The 16696-nt window shown below is 36.9% G+C and overlaps 1 protein-coding gene across 26 annotated transcripts in view; it reads left to right on the forward strand.

The window, feature by feature from the left end:
* Positions 1-16696, forward strand: part of PLEKHA5 (pleckstrin homology domain containing A5) — a 238832-nt gene that overhangs the window by 35780 nt on the left and 186356 nt on the right. For 2 of the 26 annotated variants that reach the window (XM_078075700.1, XM_036073279.2), the window contains exon 4: positions 4210-4273. The exons of the other annotated variants lie outside the window; for them this stretch is intronic. In XM_078075700.1, coding sequence (XP_077931826.1) covers positions 4210-4273 — 64 coding nt within the window. The remainder of the gene's footprint in view (positions 1-4209; positions 4274-16696) is intronic. 26 annotated transcript variants of the gene reach the window in all.

A 16696-nucleotide genomic window follows, 5' to 3' on the forward strand; every position in this document is an offset into this window, starting at 1 on the left:
GTTCGTGCCCTGGATACCAGAGGCTTATTGTCTTTTGCATTGCTCCTCCTACCTCTTCCTTACTTCCTTTAAAAAGGAACGAAATATTGGCAATTACATTTAATGTCCCCATTATAATTATTTACACATTTTACTTTCACGAATGGCCTATTTGAACATAAAAATGTGATTCAGATATTATTCATTTTAACTCCCAGCTTTTTGTTTTTTATTGACACCAGCTAAATTAGTATTTAGCCGGGGCAAAAAGACTCCTCCTCAGTTATTTAGAGGAAACCGTTAGGGGGCCCTGCTTATCCTGCAAGGCAGAGGCTTCTGCATCATCTTGAAGCAAGGGGGTGCGGTGGGGACAGCACTGGCTTTTCACAAAGAGAAGTGGGCCTAGCGTGTCCACGGGCATCTGGGGATTAGAAATTGATCACACATGGACACAGATGTCCACATCCCAAGTCTCAGCATCTCACTCCTTCCCCCAATAAAATAAAATAGAAAAGTAAGTAAATAAAAGAATTCCTTTCCACCCTTTTCAGAAATAATACTCTGAAATTATGGTATCCAGCATTTCCAACTTAGTGTTGTGATACAACAATGATTTTTCAATTGGTGAGTTTGATTTTGGAAGTAGTTATGAGATGTGAAACTACTATGTGCTTATCAGAAGCTCTGTGATCCATACTAGGTTTAGAAACCTACTTTTTATTAAGATGATCTAACTTTTTAAAGTCCGCTTATGGGGCGCCTGGGTGGCTCAGTCGTTAGGCATCTGCCTTTGGCTCAGGTCATGATCCCAGGGTTCTGGGATCGAGCCCCACATCGGGCTCCCTGCTCCACGGGAGGCCTGCTTCTCCCTCTCTCACTCCCCCTGCTTGTGTTCCCTCTCTCGCTCGCTCTCTCTCTCTCTCTGTCAAATAAATAAATAAATAAATAAATAAATAAATAAATAAATAAATAAATAAAGTCCGCTTATATCTAAACTAAGTATTTAAAGCCCACTGGGTGGGGGGGGGAGAGAAAATAAATAAATAAAGACTACTGAACTCAGTAGATAAGAAAGCTATTTTTAGAAACAAGATACTTTTTGATTAAGAAGACAGACTTTGGGGAACAGAAAGTCTTGGATTTCAATTTCAGCTTTACCATGACTAGCTGTGTCTTTGGGCAAGTCATTGAACCTTTCTGAATCTGTTTCCTCAACTGTTTAATGTGGATGATATCTAATTTATAGGACTGTTGTAAGGGCTAGGTAACAAAGTATGTATTATAGCACAAAGTAAGTACTCAATAAGTGATAGCTTTTTTGTTGCCATTCCTTTTAAGTTGAACCAAAGTAAAAGATGGACAACTTTTAATAGAATTTATTGTGAAGGTATGAGCAGTTAGGTCTCTTAAAGTATATACTTTTTTCGTGTGTTTTATGACATGGGATTTTAGAAATCTACTTAACCTAATTAAATTAAAATAGTTATTTAACATACTTATATGAGGCATACTGTGTTTCAGGCCTTTTTACTTTTATAAATTATATTAATTCACTTAATCCTTGTAATTATGAAGTAGATACGATTGTTTTTGATAATTTATAGAAGGAAACTGAGGCACAAAGAGATCAGTGACTGCCTGAAGGTCCCACAGATGGTAAGTGGTAGAGTTGGGGTCTGGCTCCAAAGTCCTTATTCTTAATGCAACACTATGCAGTCTCTCCTAATGTTCTTTTTTCTAAAATAAAGTATGTGTGGGCTCCAAAAAAAAAAAATAGTTAACAGTTCTTTTCTAATGCTAAAACATAAAAGAAAAAAGTCCCAAATTAGAGCAGGGTTGAAGAAAGTTTAACCTAAATTTAACACTTGACTTAATTTTATCTAGCTTATTCCTTGTGTCACTGACCTCACTGAAACCTGTTGCAGTTACACAAACACATCATGGTACTAAATGTCTTGTACCTAACGTTTTATACCCAAATGGCAAAAGATAACAGTGTTATGTCATTCTCTCTGCTTTTGCCTCTCTTTTTCATTTGAATGTCTGGCTATCTTTCCCTGGGTAGGATCCTTGTGTTTGTACTCTGCTTTCATGCATTATTGATTATCACCCCTAAAATGGTGTGCCACCTCCCACATTTGTCCTTTTTATACCTCAGCTGACTAATGGCTGTGATCCAGGAGCTTGACTCTCTTTGCCTATACAAAGGCTGTCAGCTGTCTAGGAGAAGTTCCAGATCATGATTTCTGTAGCCTCTGCAATTTTAAGAGTTAAGTTTATCAAGCTTCCATGTTGATAGCTATTATGAATGTAAATAATGATAAACTGAACTTTAAAAAAAAACCCAAAACCTGTGTGTTTCCCTTTTTTTCTTTCCTTCTTTTTGAAAGTAGTAGTGACCATAGTAACATAAATGTGGTTTTTTTCTAATTTTGTGGACCATTTGACCTTTGATTTGTCACTCTTTGTGACTCTTGTCTATTAATGTGCGGTCCACCTTACACTGTGTTTAAGTGGAATTAACAGATTTATCAAATAAGCCATTGGCTTTAAAATTTCTCTTCTATATATTATCTTCCCACTACCAAAACATAAAAAGTGAAAGAAGTTGCTAACATATATTCATACAGGCAGATAATACCTACTCTCTGTATTCATTAATAAGATGGTACTATTCACACACCCAGCCCCACCTTTCCCACCTCATTGCTCACCCAGTTGTTATATCTGTTTAGGATTGTTTCCCATTTTACAATCCACACTTTGCATATAGATCAGTGATGAAAGCATTCTTCAGGGTAACCTTGGAACAATAATTTGATCTCAGATTCTTCTGGGAACCAAGGAGAGCTAAAAAGAATGTGTCTTTCAAAAGGGATGAACTGAATGTAGCTTACTTATAAAATGGATAAAAGTGGCAACAGATGCAATACCTTATTTGATTTAGGAAACTGCAGAAAGAAGTTTTGATTTTGGTGTTGGCCTCATGCTTATGTAAGACTCTGCAAGTCTTCTGAGGGCTCTTTTTTCTTTTGCTTTGGAAACATGGCTACTGGACAGATTCAGTCTTGATGTTGAGATAATTTTTCTGTGGTTCTTAGTTTGCTGACACTTTTCAGGTTTTAAATGGGTTAGCCTGGTGATGGGTATTAAAGAGGGCACGTACTGCATGGAGCACTGGGTGTTATATGAAACAATGAATCATGGAACACTACATCAAAAACTAATGATGTAATGTATGGTGATTAACATAACATAATAAAAAAAAAATCCTATCTTTTTCCTATTGGTTTGACCTGTGTTACTCCACAGTTTTTTATTTCATTTCTTCCATTCATTTTATTCATTTAGTCAACCAAAAGATGTTTATTCAGCCTGTACTTTGCACTAGGTGGTGTGTCCTTCACTGGGGTTACTGTGGTTGAGCAAACACAGATGTCCTCATGGAGTCTTCATTTTAATGAGGGAGCTGGTCCTTAAATCAGTTGTCACACAAATCACTGTAAATTACAACTGTGATAAGTTTGGTGAAGAGAGATGCACAGTTTCGTAAGACTAGTCTGTAGGGGAGTTGACTGAATTGAGATCCACGGGATAAATGGGAATTACCCAGGCAGAGAGGGAAAGGCTGGTCATTGCAGGCATAGAGAAGAGTTGCAAAACAGCCCCATGGAGAGAGGAAGCATGGTGGGTTTGTGGAATTCAGGAAAGGCCTGTGTGTCTGGAGTGTGTAGACAGAGAAGTCTAAAGCAAGCTGAGGTGGGAGAAGTAGGTTACAAGGTCATTCCAAGCAGGACCATGAAGGCCATGTTCAAGATCTTTGTGTTTATCCTCAGAGCAGGAGGGTTTTAAGATCACGTTTCTGTTTCGAAAAGCTCATCCTGAGAGAAGAGATTAGAGAGGCCTGAATAGGTGGCGGAAAATCCATTAAGCTATTGCAAATGTCATTTTAATAAATTTTCAGTTATAAAATGGTGCCCATATTTCACCATCTTTGTGCTTTGTATTTGGGACTTGCATGGTGGAAGCTTGTCTCTCCCTCTGCCTTGCACAAGGACCCTAAGTGTACTCGCAGTAAGTGAAAGTGAAGGTTATAGCGACCTCTAGCTCTGTGGCCACTTGGTCTCAGGTAATCAACTGTTAGTCTCAGAGAATAAGCTAGGATGAATTGAGGTCTGAGTTATCGTGCCTTCTGATGATTTCATTGGTTTCTTATTTTTTGTCTGTTAGATATGAGACATGTGGTGGTCGTGGCCGTGGTGACAGTAGCAGCAGCAGTGATAAGAGCAAATACGTACGTGTCAGAGACTGTTCTGAGTGTTCTGCATATATACATCCATTTATTTCTCCTCCAGTCTCATGAGGTGTTGGAACTTTTATGTTCTCTACTTAGAGATGAGGATGAGGCCCAGAGAGATTTATGAAATTGCAGAGCAGGGTATGAACTCAGGTAGTTTACTTCCAGAATCCAAGCTCTTAAAACCATTCCTCTAAGTGGTCAAAGGTCACAGAGGTGGCAGGTTAGAGAGGTTAGCGCCCAAGGTCACACTGCATAATATGTCATGGAAGCAGGACCCCAGCCCAACACTGGCTTCAGAGTCCCTGCAGTGCTTCCAACGGAATTTCAGGCGTCAGGAAGATAGTTTTCTTTAAGTCGAGGAAGGTGGTTTCAAACGTCTATAACTAATTCATTTTAGAGTGGCAACCCATTTTCTTTTAGTGTATTCTAAACATCATATAAATCATTAAGAACATAATGTTCCATCGAGGCATACTGTAATTAAACTTCTTTAACTTGGGATAATAAAGTGGTTTATGTTGAGAATAGTTAGAAGTGTATGGTACTACCACCATAATGGGGAACGATAAAAAATACAAAGTGTTGATGAGGATACAGAGCAGCTAGAACTCTTCTGTCCTGCTGGTGGGAGGGCAAATTGGTGCCGTCACTTTGTAATACTGTTTTTTACTATCTACTACGGCTGAGCACATGCATATCCTATGCCTCAGTAATTCCTTTCTTAAGTAAATACCCAACAGGAATTTGAATAAATGTTCACCAACAGACATATACAAGATTGTTCATCTAATAGGTGTATAATAATAGCAAAAAGCTAGTAACTACCCAAGTGCCCATCAGTAGTAGGTAAACAAGTTGTGGCATACTCACCTAATGAAGTACTATATAGCAACAAGAATAGTTAACGGCTGCATGCAACAGTAGGGTTAAATATCATAAAGATAAGCTTGGGTGCATATCTTTCCAGATCGTTAAAAATATTTATGTGTGCATATAGATTTCATTCAAAGGGAAACTGCTGGCTTTCTGCTTTATTAATAGGCCATGCTATTGAATGTAACGAAACAAGCCCAAAATGTAATGCCACAAACACAGTAGAGTTTATTTTTCGCTCACACGTAATAGTCCAGGGTCGATGTTCCAGGTTGGGATCTGGCTGGGGGCTTCTTACCACTCTTTACCACTCTTTGCCTTCTTTCAGGAACTCGGGCCAGGGTTGTGTCTGATATCTTCAACACATAGCTCCAAGGTTGTACCTCTGCTTACATTCGGTTGCAGAGAACATAATCACAAGGCACACCAAAGTGTGGGTGTGTTAGGAGTAAGGATAGGAGGTGGAACTCTAATCTGCTTTTGTGCCCAGGGAGAACATACTTTGATAATCAGTATGCCGTGTTGTGCACATTATTTCTGCTGTTTTGTAATCTGTTGTTTTTTTCCTTCCACCATACTAGTGCATGGTGACTGTCGTTTCATGTCAGTGAATATGGGTCTCTTTCTGTTTTTAGTGGCAGTACCTTACTGCTTTAAACAGATGGGATGAATTATAATTTAACATGCTAATGTTGGTGGTTTTGTTTCTTACAGGTTTTTTGGCTATCATTAACAATGCTAAAGTGAATATACTTGATAAGAAAATTGGTTTTGTAGGGTAAAATTATTAAAAATAGAATTTGATGGGCCAGAATGTAAGCCCATTTTTAAGGTTTTGATACACATTCCTATTTTGGCCTCCAGATTAATTGCCTTCAGTGTCCATTTTTGTTTGGTATATTAATCATTTTTATCGTTTTTAAATAAGTTTTTCATTTGTATTTTGACGGTCATTTTTTTTTAATTCCCAAAGACGTTTTTGTTTTGTTGTAGTGAAATCGATCAGCCTTTTCCTTTTTTGATTTCAACATTTGGTGTCATACTTGGAGTTACCCTTAGATTATAAAAAGAGCTATATTGCCTTCTATAGGTTTATGTTTTTATTATTGGTATTTATGTTTCTAGTCCACCAAGCAATGGTTTTACATATAGAACCTGTCTTTTTTTTGGTCAGATTGTTGGCTAATTGTCCCAATAGCATTATTTGTTAATTGTGTTGTTGTTCAATATATAAGATTGTGTGAATATATATAAAACTCTTACCGCGTATTTTAAAATGTCCTTAATAATTAGTGATTAGGTTGGAGTGAGGTAGAAAGTATCAGTTCTCTGGGTCATTTGAGGCAGAGAGCCACACTGCTTCAAACAAGAGGTGGCATCACTAAGCATTAAACACTTACATCACGGAGAAGGTAAAGTAAGTCCCTTTTATTGGCTCAAAAAATGTGATTTGCTTTCATATTTGAAAAATCTTCTCCATATTCCTAGCTGGTCCCCTGCCCCTAATTTACATGGGGCTCCATTTGACTCTTACTTCCTGTGTTTTTTGTGCCCTCTCTTAACTGTGTCGGGGAGGTCAGTATACCTGCCCAGCTGATTCTTTTTAGTGAGAATTGAGATCATGATAAGTTTGGGTACTGTTGGTTTTTTTTTTAATGAATACTTTATATCATTTTAATTTATTTAACATGTGTGACTATTAAAGTTGCTATTGAAAATAACCAAAGTCCTTGAACCCTTATAGACATTTTATTAACATAATTTTCTCTCTCGGTTTACATAACATGCCTTGAACAAGTCTGTATGTGTGTAACAATTTTAAGTCTTCTGAAAAAAGAAAAAGGAAATCTTTCTTCCTTGCTTGATGTACTTTGCTTAGTCAGCAATCATGCACAGGTTTTGTGAACAACAGAAAGAAAAAAGTTAGGTGTTGGACAGGTAGCTTAAGGGTCCAGTGGAACCACGCATCTAACCTCCCAGGCTTACCATGTTTGTTAAGGTTCCTTTGGTTACAGAAACAGAAACTAAGTCAAACTTCATCAAAAGAAGTTATTTGGTTATTGAAAGGATTCTTGGGGAACTTGCAGTCTTGAAGGAATTGCTACACAGCTAAATTTTACACAGAGCAAGAATCTAGGGCCTTGAGCATTGGGAGCTTCTGAACACGCTCTAGAGTGCTTTTATCAGGGTGACACAGCTGTGACCATGTCGTCACACAATTGTCAAATTTCCCAGACAGAGAATCTGATTTGCTCGATGGATAGGAGGATAGAGCCATCTGTAGTAGATTGAATCATACTAATTTGCTACTTTGACTGTTTTTGTCTCAGAGAAAATGCAGTTTCTCATGCTTTAGCTTAATAGCACAGACATGTTTTGGGGGGCTCTTCTCAGTGTCAGAAGAATTGTGAGATGGTGAGCCTTCCCAACTAATAATGTCTACTACATGTTCCTTTGATCTTCTCAACTCCATGGATCTTGATTTCCTCATGTTTTTTTTCCATTTTGCTACAAACCCCCAGAAAAAAAAATCCCAACCCTGGATCAGCTTCCCTATGCAGGGAAGCTAAATACTGTTGGGGAAAATGACACAACTCTTGAGATGGCCCTTTTCCTAGTCAGCATTCTTCTGTAAGGCATCCATGGTAGCATGGGTTCTTTGTGGTCATTAGTAATTCCATATTTCACTGCAGGCCCTTCTAGTCTAAAAGTATGGTACAGTTAATTAGTGGGGAGACTGCTGCTTCATACTGGTTCTTTCTAGTTGGAAGTTTCTGTTTGTTGTCCCTACTGCACCCAGCCACTGAAGGAGTTCCTGATTACTTCGAACCTTAGTGTCAATCCATTAAAGCTATGTGTTTTGAATGGAGATAACCTTCAGAGTGGCTTTAACATATAAGCTGTTTTAGATAAACAGAAGGAACCATCTCCTGGCTGCCATTTTGCTTCAGTATTATCCTTGGCTGATGAAATGTTTTTGAGACTCACTTTTTGTTGAAATCGTGTATTTGGATTCTGTTGATAGGGGAAAAAAAATTCTCTTTTTATGTGTAAATGAGGTGTTCTAATACAAAATAAACTTCAGAGTTTGTGCCGCCAAAGTGAGTTATACCTTATTTATGCCATAGATGAAACAAATCAATTGCGACAAGTACATTTGTGATAAACTCAAGACTCTGAATTGAAGGCAGTTTATTGCAGTGATTTACAAAGAAATAGCTATTGAACAATTTCTTTTGGGTGGGAGATAACAAAAATTTGATACCAATATCTTTTCTGTTATTTGAATATTAAATGTACTTAAAATTGAACTTCCATCTTCCCATGCATTCCCCTCCCCCCCGTACACACACTTGAAAGTCCACATATATACACACATTCCGGTTTTCATAATGCTGTATTGCATATAACATCAGTAAGATAAAGAGCTCTTCAAATGAGGGAAAGAGTATATTAGTAGTGGATAAAACCAAATTTTGAGATTTCTTGTAAGAATGTGTTCTAAACAGAAACTCAGTTAGAGGTAAATGAATGATGGTAAAATTTACCAAGTAAGTATTCTGGAGACAACTTGGGGAAGAGGAAAGAGCTAGACTTTGGAATCAGCCAGACTTGGCTTTGAATCCCGGACCTAGTTCTAGCCAAATAACCTCTTTGAGTTTCTGTTTCTTTTTCTGTAAAGTGAGATTTAACAGCTGCCATACAGGATTAATGTAATATACTTTGATTGAGTTCCTGGCACATAGTAGAAATGTGAATAATAAGTTGCAATCATTATTTTGAATTAAGTGATCAAAGATAAAACAAATTGCTTGGTTTATTTTATTCTGGTAGTTGCCCTAGAAAGCATGTGTCATCTTTCTTCTGTTTTTATCCTTAAAGAAAAATTGAGTTATCAGTAATGGGCTTTGCAAATGTTGTACAGCTACTTTAGACCCAGGACTTAACTGGCTTAAACCAATTTTCAGTTTTATCTTTGGACCTAAGTAAAGGTCTATTTAAAGATTATCAAGTGTTAAAAAAAAGGGGGGGGGGAGTTGGTTGTAAACTAAAGCGACCACAGATGAACTTAGTGTCGCTTCCCTACTTGGTTTCCACTGATATTACATTGAAGGGAATTGGAGGCTTCCCTCTCTGCCCAGTCCTGGGAGGGCCTCTAGCGTCTTCTGGCCTTTACTCATCCAGTTAGCAGTGATTTGTATGACAGTGCTAAATTGGCTGCTTCTGACTACCAGTGGTAGACTTGAGTTTCACATTGTCTTCTGAGACACTTTGATTGAAAGATCTGCTGGTGGTTTAAATACAGGCTTTTGTAGGGACAAAACAGACAGACAACTACTACATAAAATGCACACATTGAATCTAAGATGAACCCAATTTCATAATCATTAAAGTGTGAAACAAAATGTATAAATCCAGGAAAGCTATAATTTGAAGAACTCATTAGTGAGTTTTTTGGTGACCTTATATGTGTTGATACACTTAAGGTCCTCTTAAACCTTGTCTTCTGCATCCTACAGAGCCAACAGTGACTCCTGAGAAAGGGCCTGGTTAAAAATCAGGTCAAGATTTAATTGGGGCACAGTCTCTTAGACAGAGCTTGGACTGAGCATCTTTCTGGGCCATTACTGATAACTCGTACTTCTTTTTCTTCTGTTGTGTAACTCTTTCTCCACTCTTTTTTTTTTCTAAAGACTTTTTTTTTTTAAGAGTAATTTTAGGTTCACAGCAAAATTAAGAGAAAGATATAGAGATTTTCCATATGCCCTTTGTTCCTACACATGCGTAGCATCTCCCATTTTCAACATCCCCCACCAGAGTCTGCTCTTTTTGTAAACTTTTTGTTACAGTCTTCTCATTCCTTACTCAGTGGTGTGAGCTAAGAAATGAATGTTCAGCATTATAGGTAAAGAAAAGGCAATATGTAGAAGAAGTAATACTTTATCAGTATTTACTGTGCATTTATAATTATGGGTGTTCTGCTGTAGAGCTCCCCACCAACCTCTAGCCCTCAGTGGATCAACCATTTTAGAAAGTAGCCTATGTAGCAACCCTGCATTAAAATACTATGAAATAAGATCAAGTAGAAACCCTGATCCCAGTGTTGTGAACTCTGTCTCTTGCCCCTTTTCATTTATTGATAAAATTCATGTGTGTGATCTTCGCTATATGATCACAAAAATCTTCTTGTAGCTTGCTAATCTAGAATGTTTCTTTTTTCCTCCTTAAATTAAAAAACAAACCCTGTACCATACCCGTACTTGGGTATTGAAGTTTCTGCAAGTATTTTGTTTCTAAATAATAGGAGTTGAAAGTCTAGGAATGAGTGAAATAAAAACTTTTAATTGTATGAAGGAGACTTGTAAGGTAGCAAATCAGAAGATTCTAATGACAGCATTTTTCTCTTAGTCATTGGCTTTAGCTTAATTAAATTGCGGGAAAATCAGGTCATAAACTGAATAATCATTGTTAAGGTTCGTTAAGGTTTGTTCTTAACCTCTGAAGTGGAATATGGGAGGATGGCTAGCCTGTCTGACCTGTTATAGGTGGCATGGTTTGTATTTATAAGAGGTTAATTTAAAACCTGGCCTTCAAGGTACTAAATGAGTATTTTAATGGCTTTATTTTGTGTTTTAAGTTTTGATTTTTCAGTTGCATGTGTTTACAGAGCCTTTTCCTCCAGTAAACAAACTGTAAAGGGGCAAGGGTGTAGGCCTTTAAACCCAGTTAATGCAGATCAGGGATCTGCATGAAATACAATTGAAATCTCTTTCCTGAAATACAATTGAAATCTCCCTGTAATGATGTTATAAGTAATTTATCATCTGTTCTTTCTGTCTACATAATTTTTTGAAACTTGGTTGTCTTTCTTACATAGTTCGCTTTAAAATGAGCGGCCTAGCTGGCTGGGAAGATAGTTCAGTTACTTGGGAGGATGACTGTGCCACAACCCATACACTTGACAAAACCACAGTTGTAAAACCCTCATTTATAGTTAGAGTCTGTTACTGTTGCTGATTTCTGATGTCTTTGGTGTTTGGCTAACAAGGCAGTTGCAAGAAGTTCATAAAATCTTTTTTTTTTTTTTTAAAGATTTTATTTATTTGACAGAGAGAAACACAGTGAAAGAGGGAACACAAGCAGGGGGAGTGGGAGAGGGAGAAGCAGGCTTCCCGCCGAGCAGAGAGCCTGATGCGGGGCTCGATCCCAGGACCCTGGGATCATGACCTGAGCCGAAGGCAGACGCTTAACGACTGAGCCACCCAGGCGCCCCAGAAGTTCATAAAATCTTAAGTGAAAATTTTTTTTGCAGTTTGACATGTGAAATGAGAATAGTAATTAGAATAGAGATAGAGATATTTTTCCCAGTCTTTCCCTTTACCCCACTCCAGGGAGAAACCCCAAACAGCCTGGCTTGACTTCTAGGGAGACATGCTAGAGAAAAACAGCTTCATTGGTAGCTGAGGGCTGTGATGGCAAGTTATTCCTGAAAGGACTGAGACTGTCAAGAAGAAATCAACTTAGGGAATGAGTATTTAAATTCTGTCATAAGACTTTGATAAAAGATTTGGGAAACATGAAGGTTATCAGCTCCTTCATATACCTCTGGGAAGATTTTAGTGTTTCTTTTAATGTAAGGATGAAGAGACACTCTGTATTAAATAGCTATGAGTTCCATAGTTGTTTGTAAGTATAAATTTACCTTGCTTAAGAAAGCTTGATTAGCTCTTCTAAAATTTATGTGAATTTATTTATATTCATATATTTATTTCTGTAGCCAGACTATTTTTTTAAAAGAACAAAGTAGGAAGACTCATACTGTCCGATTTCAAGATTCATTATAAAGCCACAGTAACCAGGACAGTGTGGCATCAGAGAAAGGATAGATGGAAAAAAACCCAAAAAACAAAAAGTGTGACAAAATAGAATCTAGAAATAGGCCCATACATCGTCAGTTGTTTGTTTGTTTGATTTTTAAAGATTTTATTTATTTATTTGTCAGAGAGAGAGCGAGTGCACAAGCAGGGGGACCTGCAGGCAGAGGGAGAAGCAGGCTCCCCCACTGAGCAAGAAGCCCAAATCGGGACTTGATCCCAGGACCCTCATGACCTGAGCCAAAGGCAGATGCTTAACTGACTGAGCCACCCAGGCATCCCTGGGTTTGTTTTTAATGCATAGGTGAAAAGGTCTTGAAATGGAGAGAAGTTAGTCTTTTTAACAAGTGGTTCTGGACAGTTGGACATTCTTACGCAAGAAAAGAGAACTTTGACTCATTTTATACTTTATATAAAACTTAAAAAAAAAAAATCTAAGGGGGCACCTGGCCTTGGTCGGTAGAACATGCAACTCTTGATCTTGGGATTGTGAGTTCAAGCCTCACCTTGGGCACAGAGCTTACTTTAAAAAAACAAGACAAAACTCAAAATGGATCTAGAAGATAATCTTTGTGATCTTGAGTCAGGCAGAGATGCCTTACAGATGACACCGAAAGCATAATCCACAAAAAGAAAAAAATTTGATAAGTTGAACTTTATCAAAGTTAAAAACTTTTTGCTCTGTAAAACACTATTAATGGAAAGAAAAGACAAGCAACTGATTGGGAGAAAATATTTGCAAATCATGTACCTGACAAATAAATTGTATCCAAATAACATAAAGAACTTCTTGAAACTGAACAATAAGAAGACAAACCATCCAGCAGGCAAAAGATTTGAAAAGTCACTTCACCAAGAAAGACGATATGCAGATTACAAATAAATACATGAAAAGATGCTTAGCATCAGTAGTCTTTTGGGAAATGCAAATTAAAACCACAATTAGGTACCACTGCCTCCCTATTAGAATGACTCAGAACAATGAAGGTAACTCTTCCCTTTAAGTATTTACCATGTGCCACTGACAGTTCTCCATGCTTTACATATATTAGATCATTTGATCTTTATAACAAACTGTAAGATAGTACCATCATTATCCATATTTTCAGATGACAGATCTGAGGCTTAGCGAAATTGTCCACAGCCACACAGCTAGTAAAGGGCAGAACCAGGAAAATATGATTACAGAGTTACATGAACGTTGTATTACCGCACCATATTCAGTGAGTCATGTGCTGTTGGGTTAAGTTAGTAGTGGTGATCATTCCCCTTGTGCGAGGGGTATGTTTTGCAGCTAGACAGTAGAATGGGGAACAAGTATTTTACAGTTGCTCCTGATTTCCCTTTCTTGCATACGTACACTCATACTCAGAAATTTTGCCATCTGTTTATGGAAAATTACTGTTTTAATTTCTTTTTGTTGCTAGTTTTTAACCTCTGCCCATCGGAATAGTAGGGAAATGATCCTCAGAAAAAGATACACTGCATTCTTGGAGCCAGCCAGAGTTAAGGGTAGGCATGCCAGTGCTGGCTGGGACCGGTGCTTTGTTTTCTCCAAGCAAAGCAGTGGCATGTCACGAGTGTTTTGGTTTTTGGTTTTTGGTTTTGTTTTGTTTTTAGCAAGAAGACTTCAGAGATAGACGCATCATGCAGCCATTCGAAGCTGTCACTGTCCGACCAGCTCCTTTGTGTTCCTGGCACAGGAGGCAGGGGAGCCGAGCAGCCTGTGGGGGATGGCCTAACGTGTCATGTTTGGTTTATAGTAATTCACCTTATTAAAGAAGGCACCATGAATTTTTATCTTTTAAGGCTTTGAGATTGGCCAAGTCTCACTGGGGTCCAGTTCATGATAGTAATGCTGAAAGGTCAGGAGCTACCCCGCTCTCCCCTCAGCCATCAAAAATCAAATAGTTAAGTTTCAAGGGTTGGAAATGTGAATTTTTCACTTTTCAGTTCTCATCAACTAAAGCTACTGTTGCTATAGCAATGATTTTTCGCCTACATAAAATTTGTGTTTGAGACAATTTTTTCTTAAACACAGTTTTTAAAATTATAAAATGAATAAGCGTAGGCATCATGGCCCTGAGATAATTCTTCAAGTGAGAGAAAGGTGATTTGTTTTTAATAATTTCATCAGTGTAAACATGAAGACTTGATCACAAATCTCAGTTGATCTCATGGGTGGGAGCTCATCGGGGTAAACTCGAATACAAGTCTAATTTGATTTATAGACATATCTCATTTAAAGCAAGAGTTGAAAAATTAAAATAGCATAAATGCCAGAAAATGGTGGTATTATTCCAGCAACAAGAAGCTTTTAATAGCAGTGGGCTGTTAAGTGGGTTTATATTTTATTCCTGCTGAACTACTCATAAAATGATTATCAGAAAATCAGAGTGAAGGTGATAAGTTAATACTTTCAGTACATGCATTTTTTATGTATGTTTTACCAAGTTCCTAATATATTGAGGACTTAGAAAAATCAAACGTCTTAAGAAACTTGGATATTACCATGTTGATAATCTTGTTATATTATCATTTAGTTTTATTTTTAAAAAAATATACTTTGTGGTTATATTTATTATTTAATTTTTTAATTATAATAATCAAGTTTCATTATATGGGATATATATGTGGAAACAATCTTAGGAATCATTCTGTCCAACTTTTTCATTTTATTGGTTAAGGAGCTAATATTTTGAGGCTGAGGTGGCACCTATGGATTATTCAGCTTACTGTGGTAGAGTTGAGACCAGAGTTAGATGGACCCTGGCCTATTGACCTTTTACCTGCATGATGCTGTATCCTTGTTAGCTCTTTCCACATCTGTTGATCTTTAAAATAGATTTAGGCATCTTTGGGGTAAATACCCAGTAGTGCAATTGCTGGGTCGTATGGCAGCTCTATTTTCAAATTTTTGAGGGAAAAAATAAATAAATAAATAAAATAGATTTATGCACGTAAAAACAAATCTACGTGCAGTCATCTCCGTTGGATAAGAGGGAGTGAAAGAATTCTTAAACAATTCAAATAACACAAGGAAACTGCAACAATTCAAATAACACAAGGAAACTGCAACCAGTTTTCAGATTTATTTTTGCAATGAAATTGTATTAAGTGATGTTGAATATTTAGCATTTAAAAATATTTGATTCCCTATAGTCAGTGATATTGTAATAGTGTTATTTATTGGCAGATGGTAGCTACACTTGTGGTGAGCATAGCATGTTGTACAGAGATGTTGAATCACTGTGTTGTACACCTGAAATAATATAACATTGTGTCAACTATACTCAAATTTAAAATTTTAAGGAAAAACAAGCAAAGAATGTGGGGGAAAAAAAAGAATAATTGAGAGGATGTGCCAGGATTGTTGGCACAGAATATATTGAGGTTAATGTCACAATTCCCAGTTGCTTTTAAAGTTATGTAAGTTAAGTTAAATCAAAAAGAATGAAATCAAAAATTTTAAAATAAATTAATTAAATAAAAACATTTGATTCCCAGTAAGAAAATAATGAGCAAGCTAATAGAAAATGGATAAAAGTTGGGAACAAGGAAAGTCCACTCATACTAAAGGAAATTCAGAAAGATACTTAAAAAAAAAAAAGCCAGCTAGAATGAGATACCTTACTTACTTATCAGATTGGCAAAGTTTTAAGCGGTAATACCTCCCATTAGTGAAGGGAGAGGGAAATAGTCTCTTTACTACTGGTAGGAATGTAAACTGGTGAAAATAGTGAAATGTAAAGTACCCATACCCTTTGACTCATCAATTCTATAATTGCAACTTTGTCCTACAACTATCATAGTATTATTTAATGAGGTTGAATTTTCATCTATTTTATAATGATGTACAAGATGGTTGCTGAAGTTTTGTTTTTATACACACACAAAAACAGTAAAAACTGATAATTGCTCAAGTGTTGTTTATCAACGAACTAGTTGTATAAATTATTGAACGGTAGAAAATAATAGAATATATGTAGCAGTAGATCTGTATGTCCTGAAATCCAAGATTTACCAAGAGGGAAAAAAATCAAGTTTTAGAACAGTTTGTATATAAAGATATACATACTTACGCTTTTTCTATTTAAAGGTTCTAGTAGGATACAAATGAAAATATTAATGACTTCTGGGTTTTATTGAGTTTTGATAAGAAGTATCAAGGAGCAGCGATACTTTCCTTTTCACTTTAAATCCTTCTGTATTTTGTGAGAAAAGATATATATACGCTATGCACATATGTTGTTTTGTTTAAAAATTTTAAAACGGGGCGCCTGGGTGGCTCAGTCTGTTGAGCAGTTGAATGTGAGCCTTCTACTGGGGTCATGATCCCAGGCTGCTGGGATCCAGCCCCACATGGTCGGGCTCCTGCTCAGCAGGGAGTCTGCTTCTCTTTCTGCTCTTCCCCTCCACCCCCCCCATGTTCTCTCTCTCTCAAATAAGTAAAATCTTTTTTAAAAAAATTTAGACAGTAAAGTTTGTTCATTATTAAAATGATTTTGCTTTGTAACTGCAATTGAGGAAATCTTCCCTTATTTTGAAATAATTTTGAAAAGCTTGTTCTTGATTTCTTTATAGTTTAATTTCTCTTTTTAAAAAGCACATTTAGGGGCACCTGGGTGGCTCAGTTGGTTGAGCATCCAGCTCTTTGTTTCTGCTCAGG

This window comes from Halichoerus grypus, chromosome 6 (assembly GCF_964656455.1).
Source record: "Halichoerus grypus chromosome 6, mHalGry1.hap1.1, whole genome shotgun sequence".
NCBI lineage: Eukaryota > Metazoa > Chordata > Mammalia > Carnivora > Phocidae > Halichoerus > Halichoerus grypus.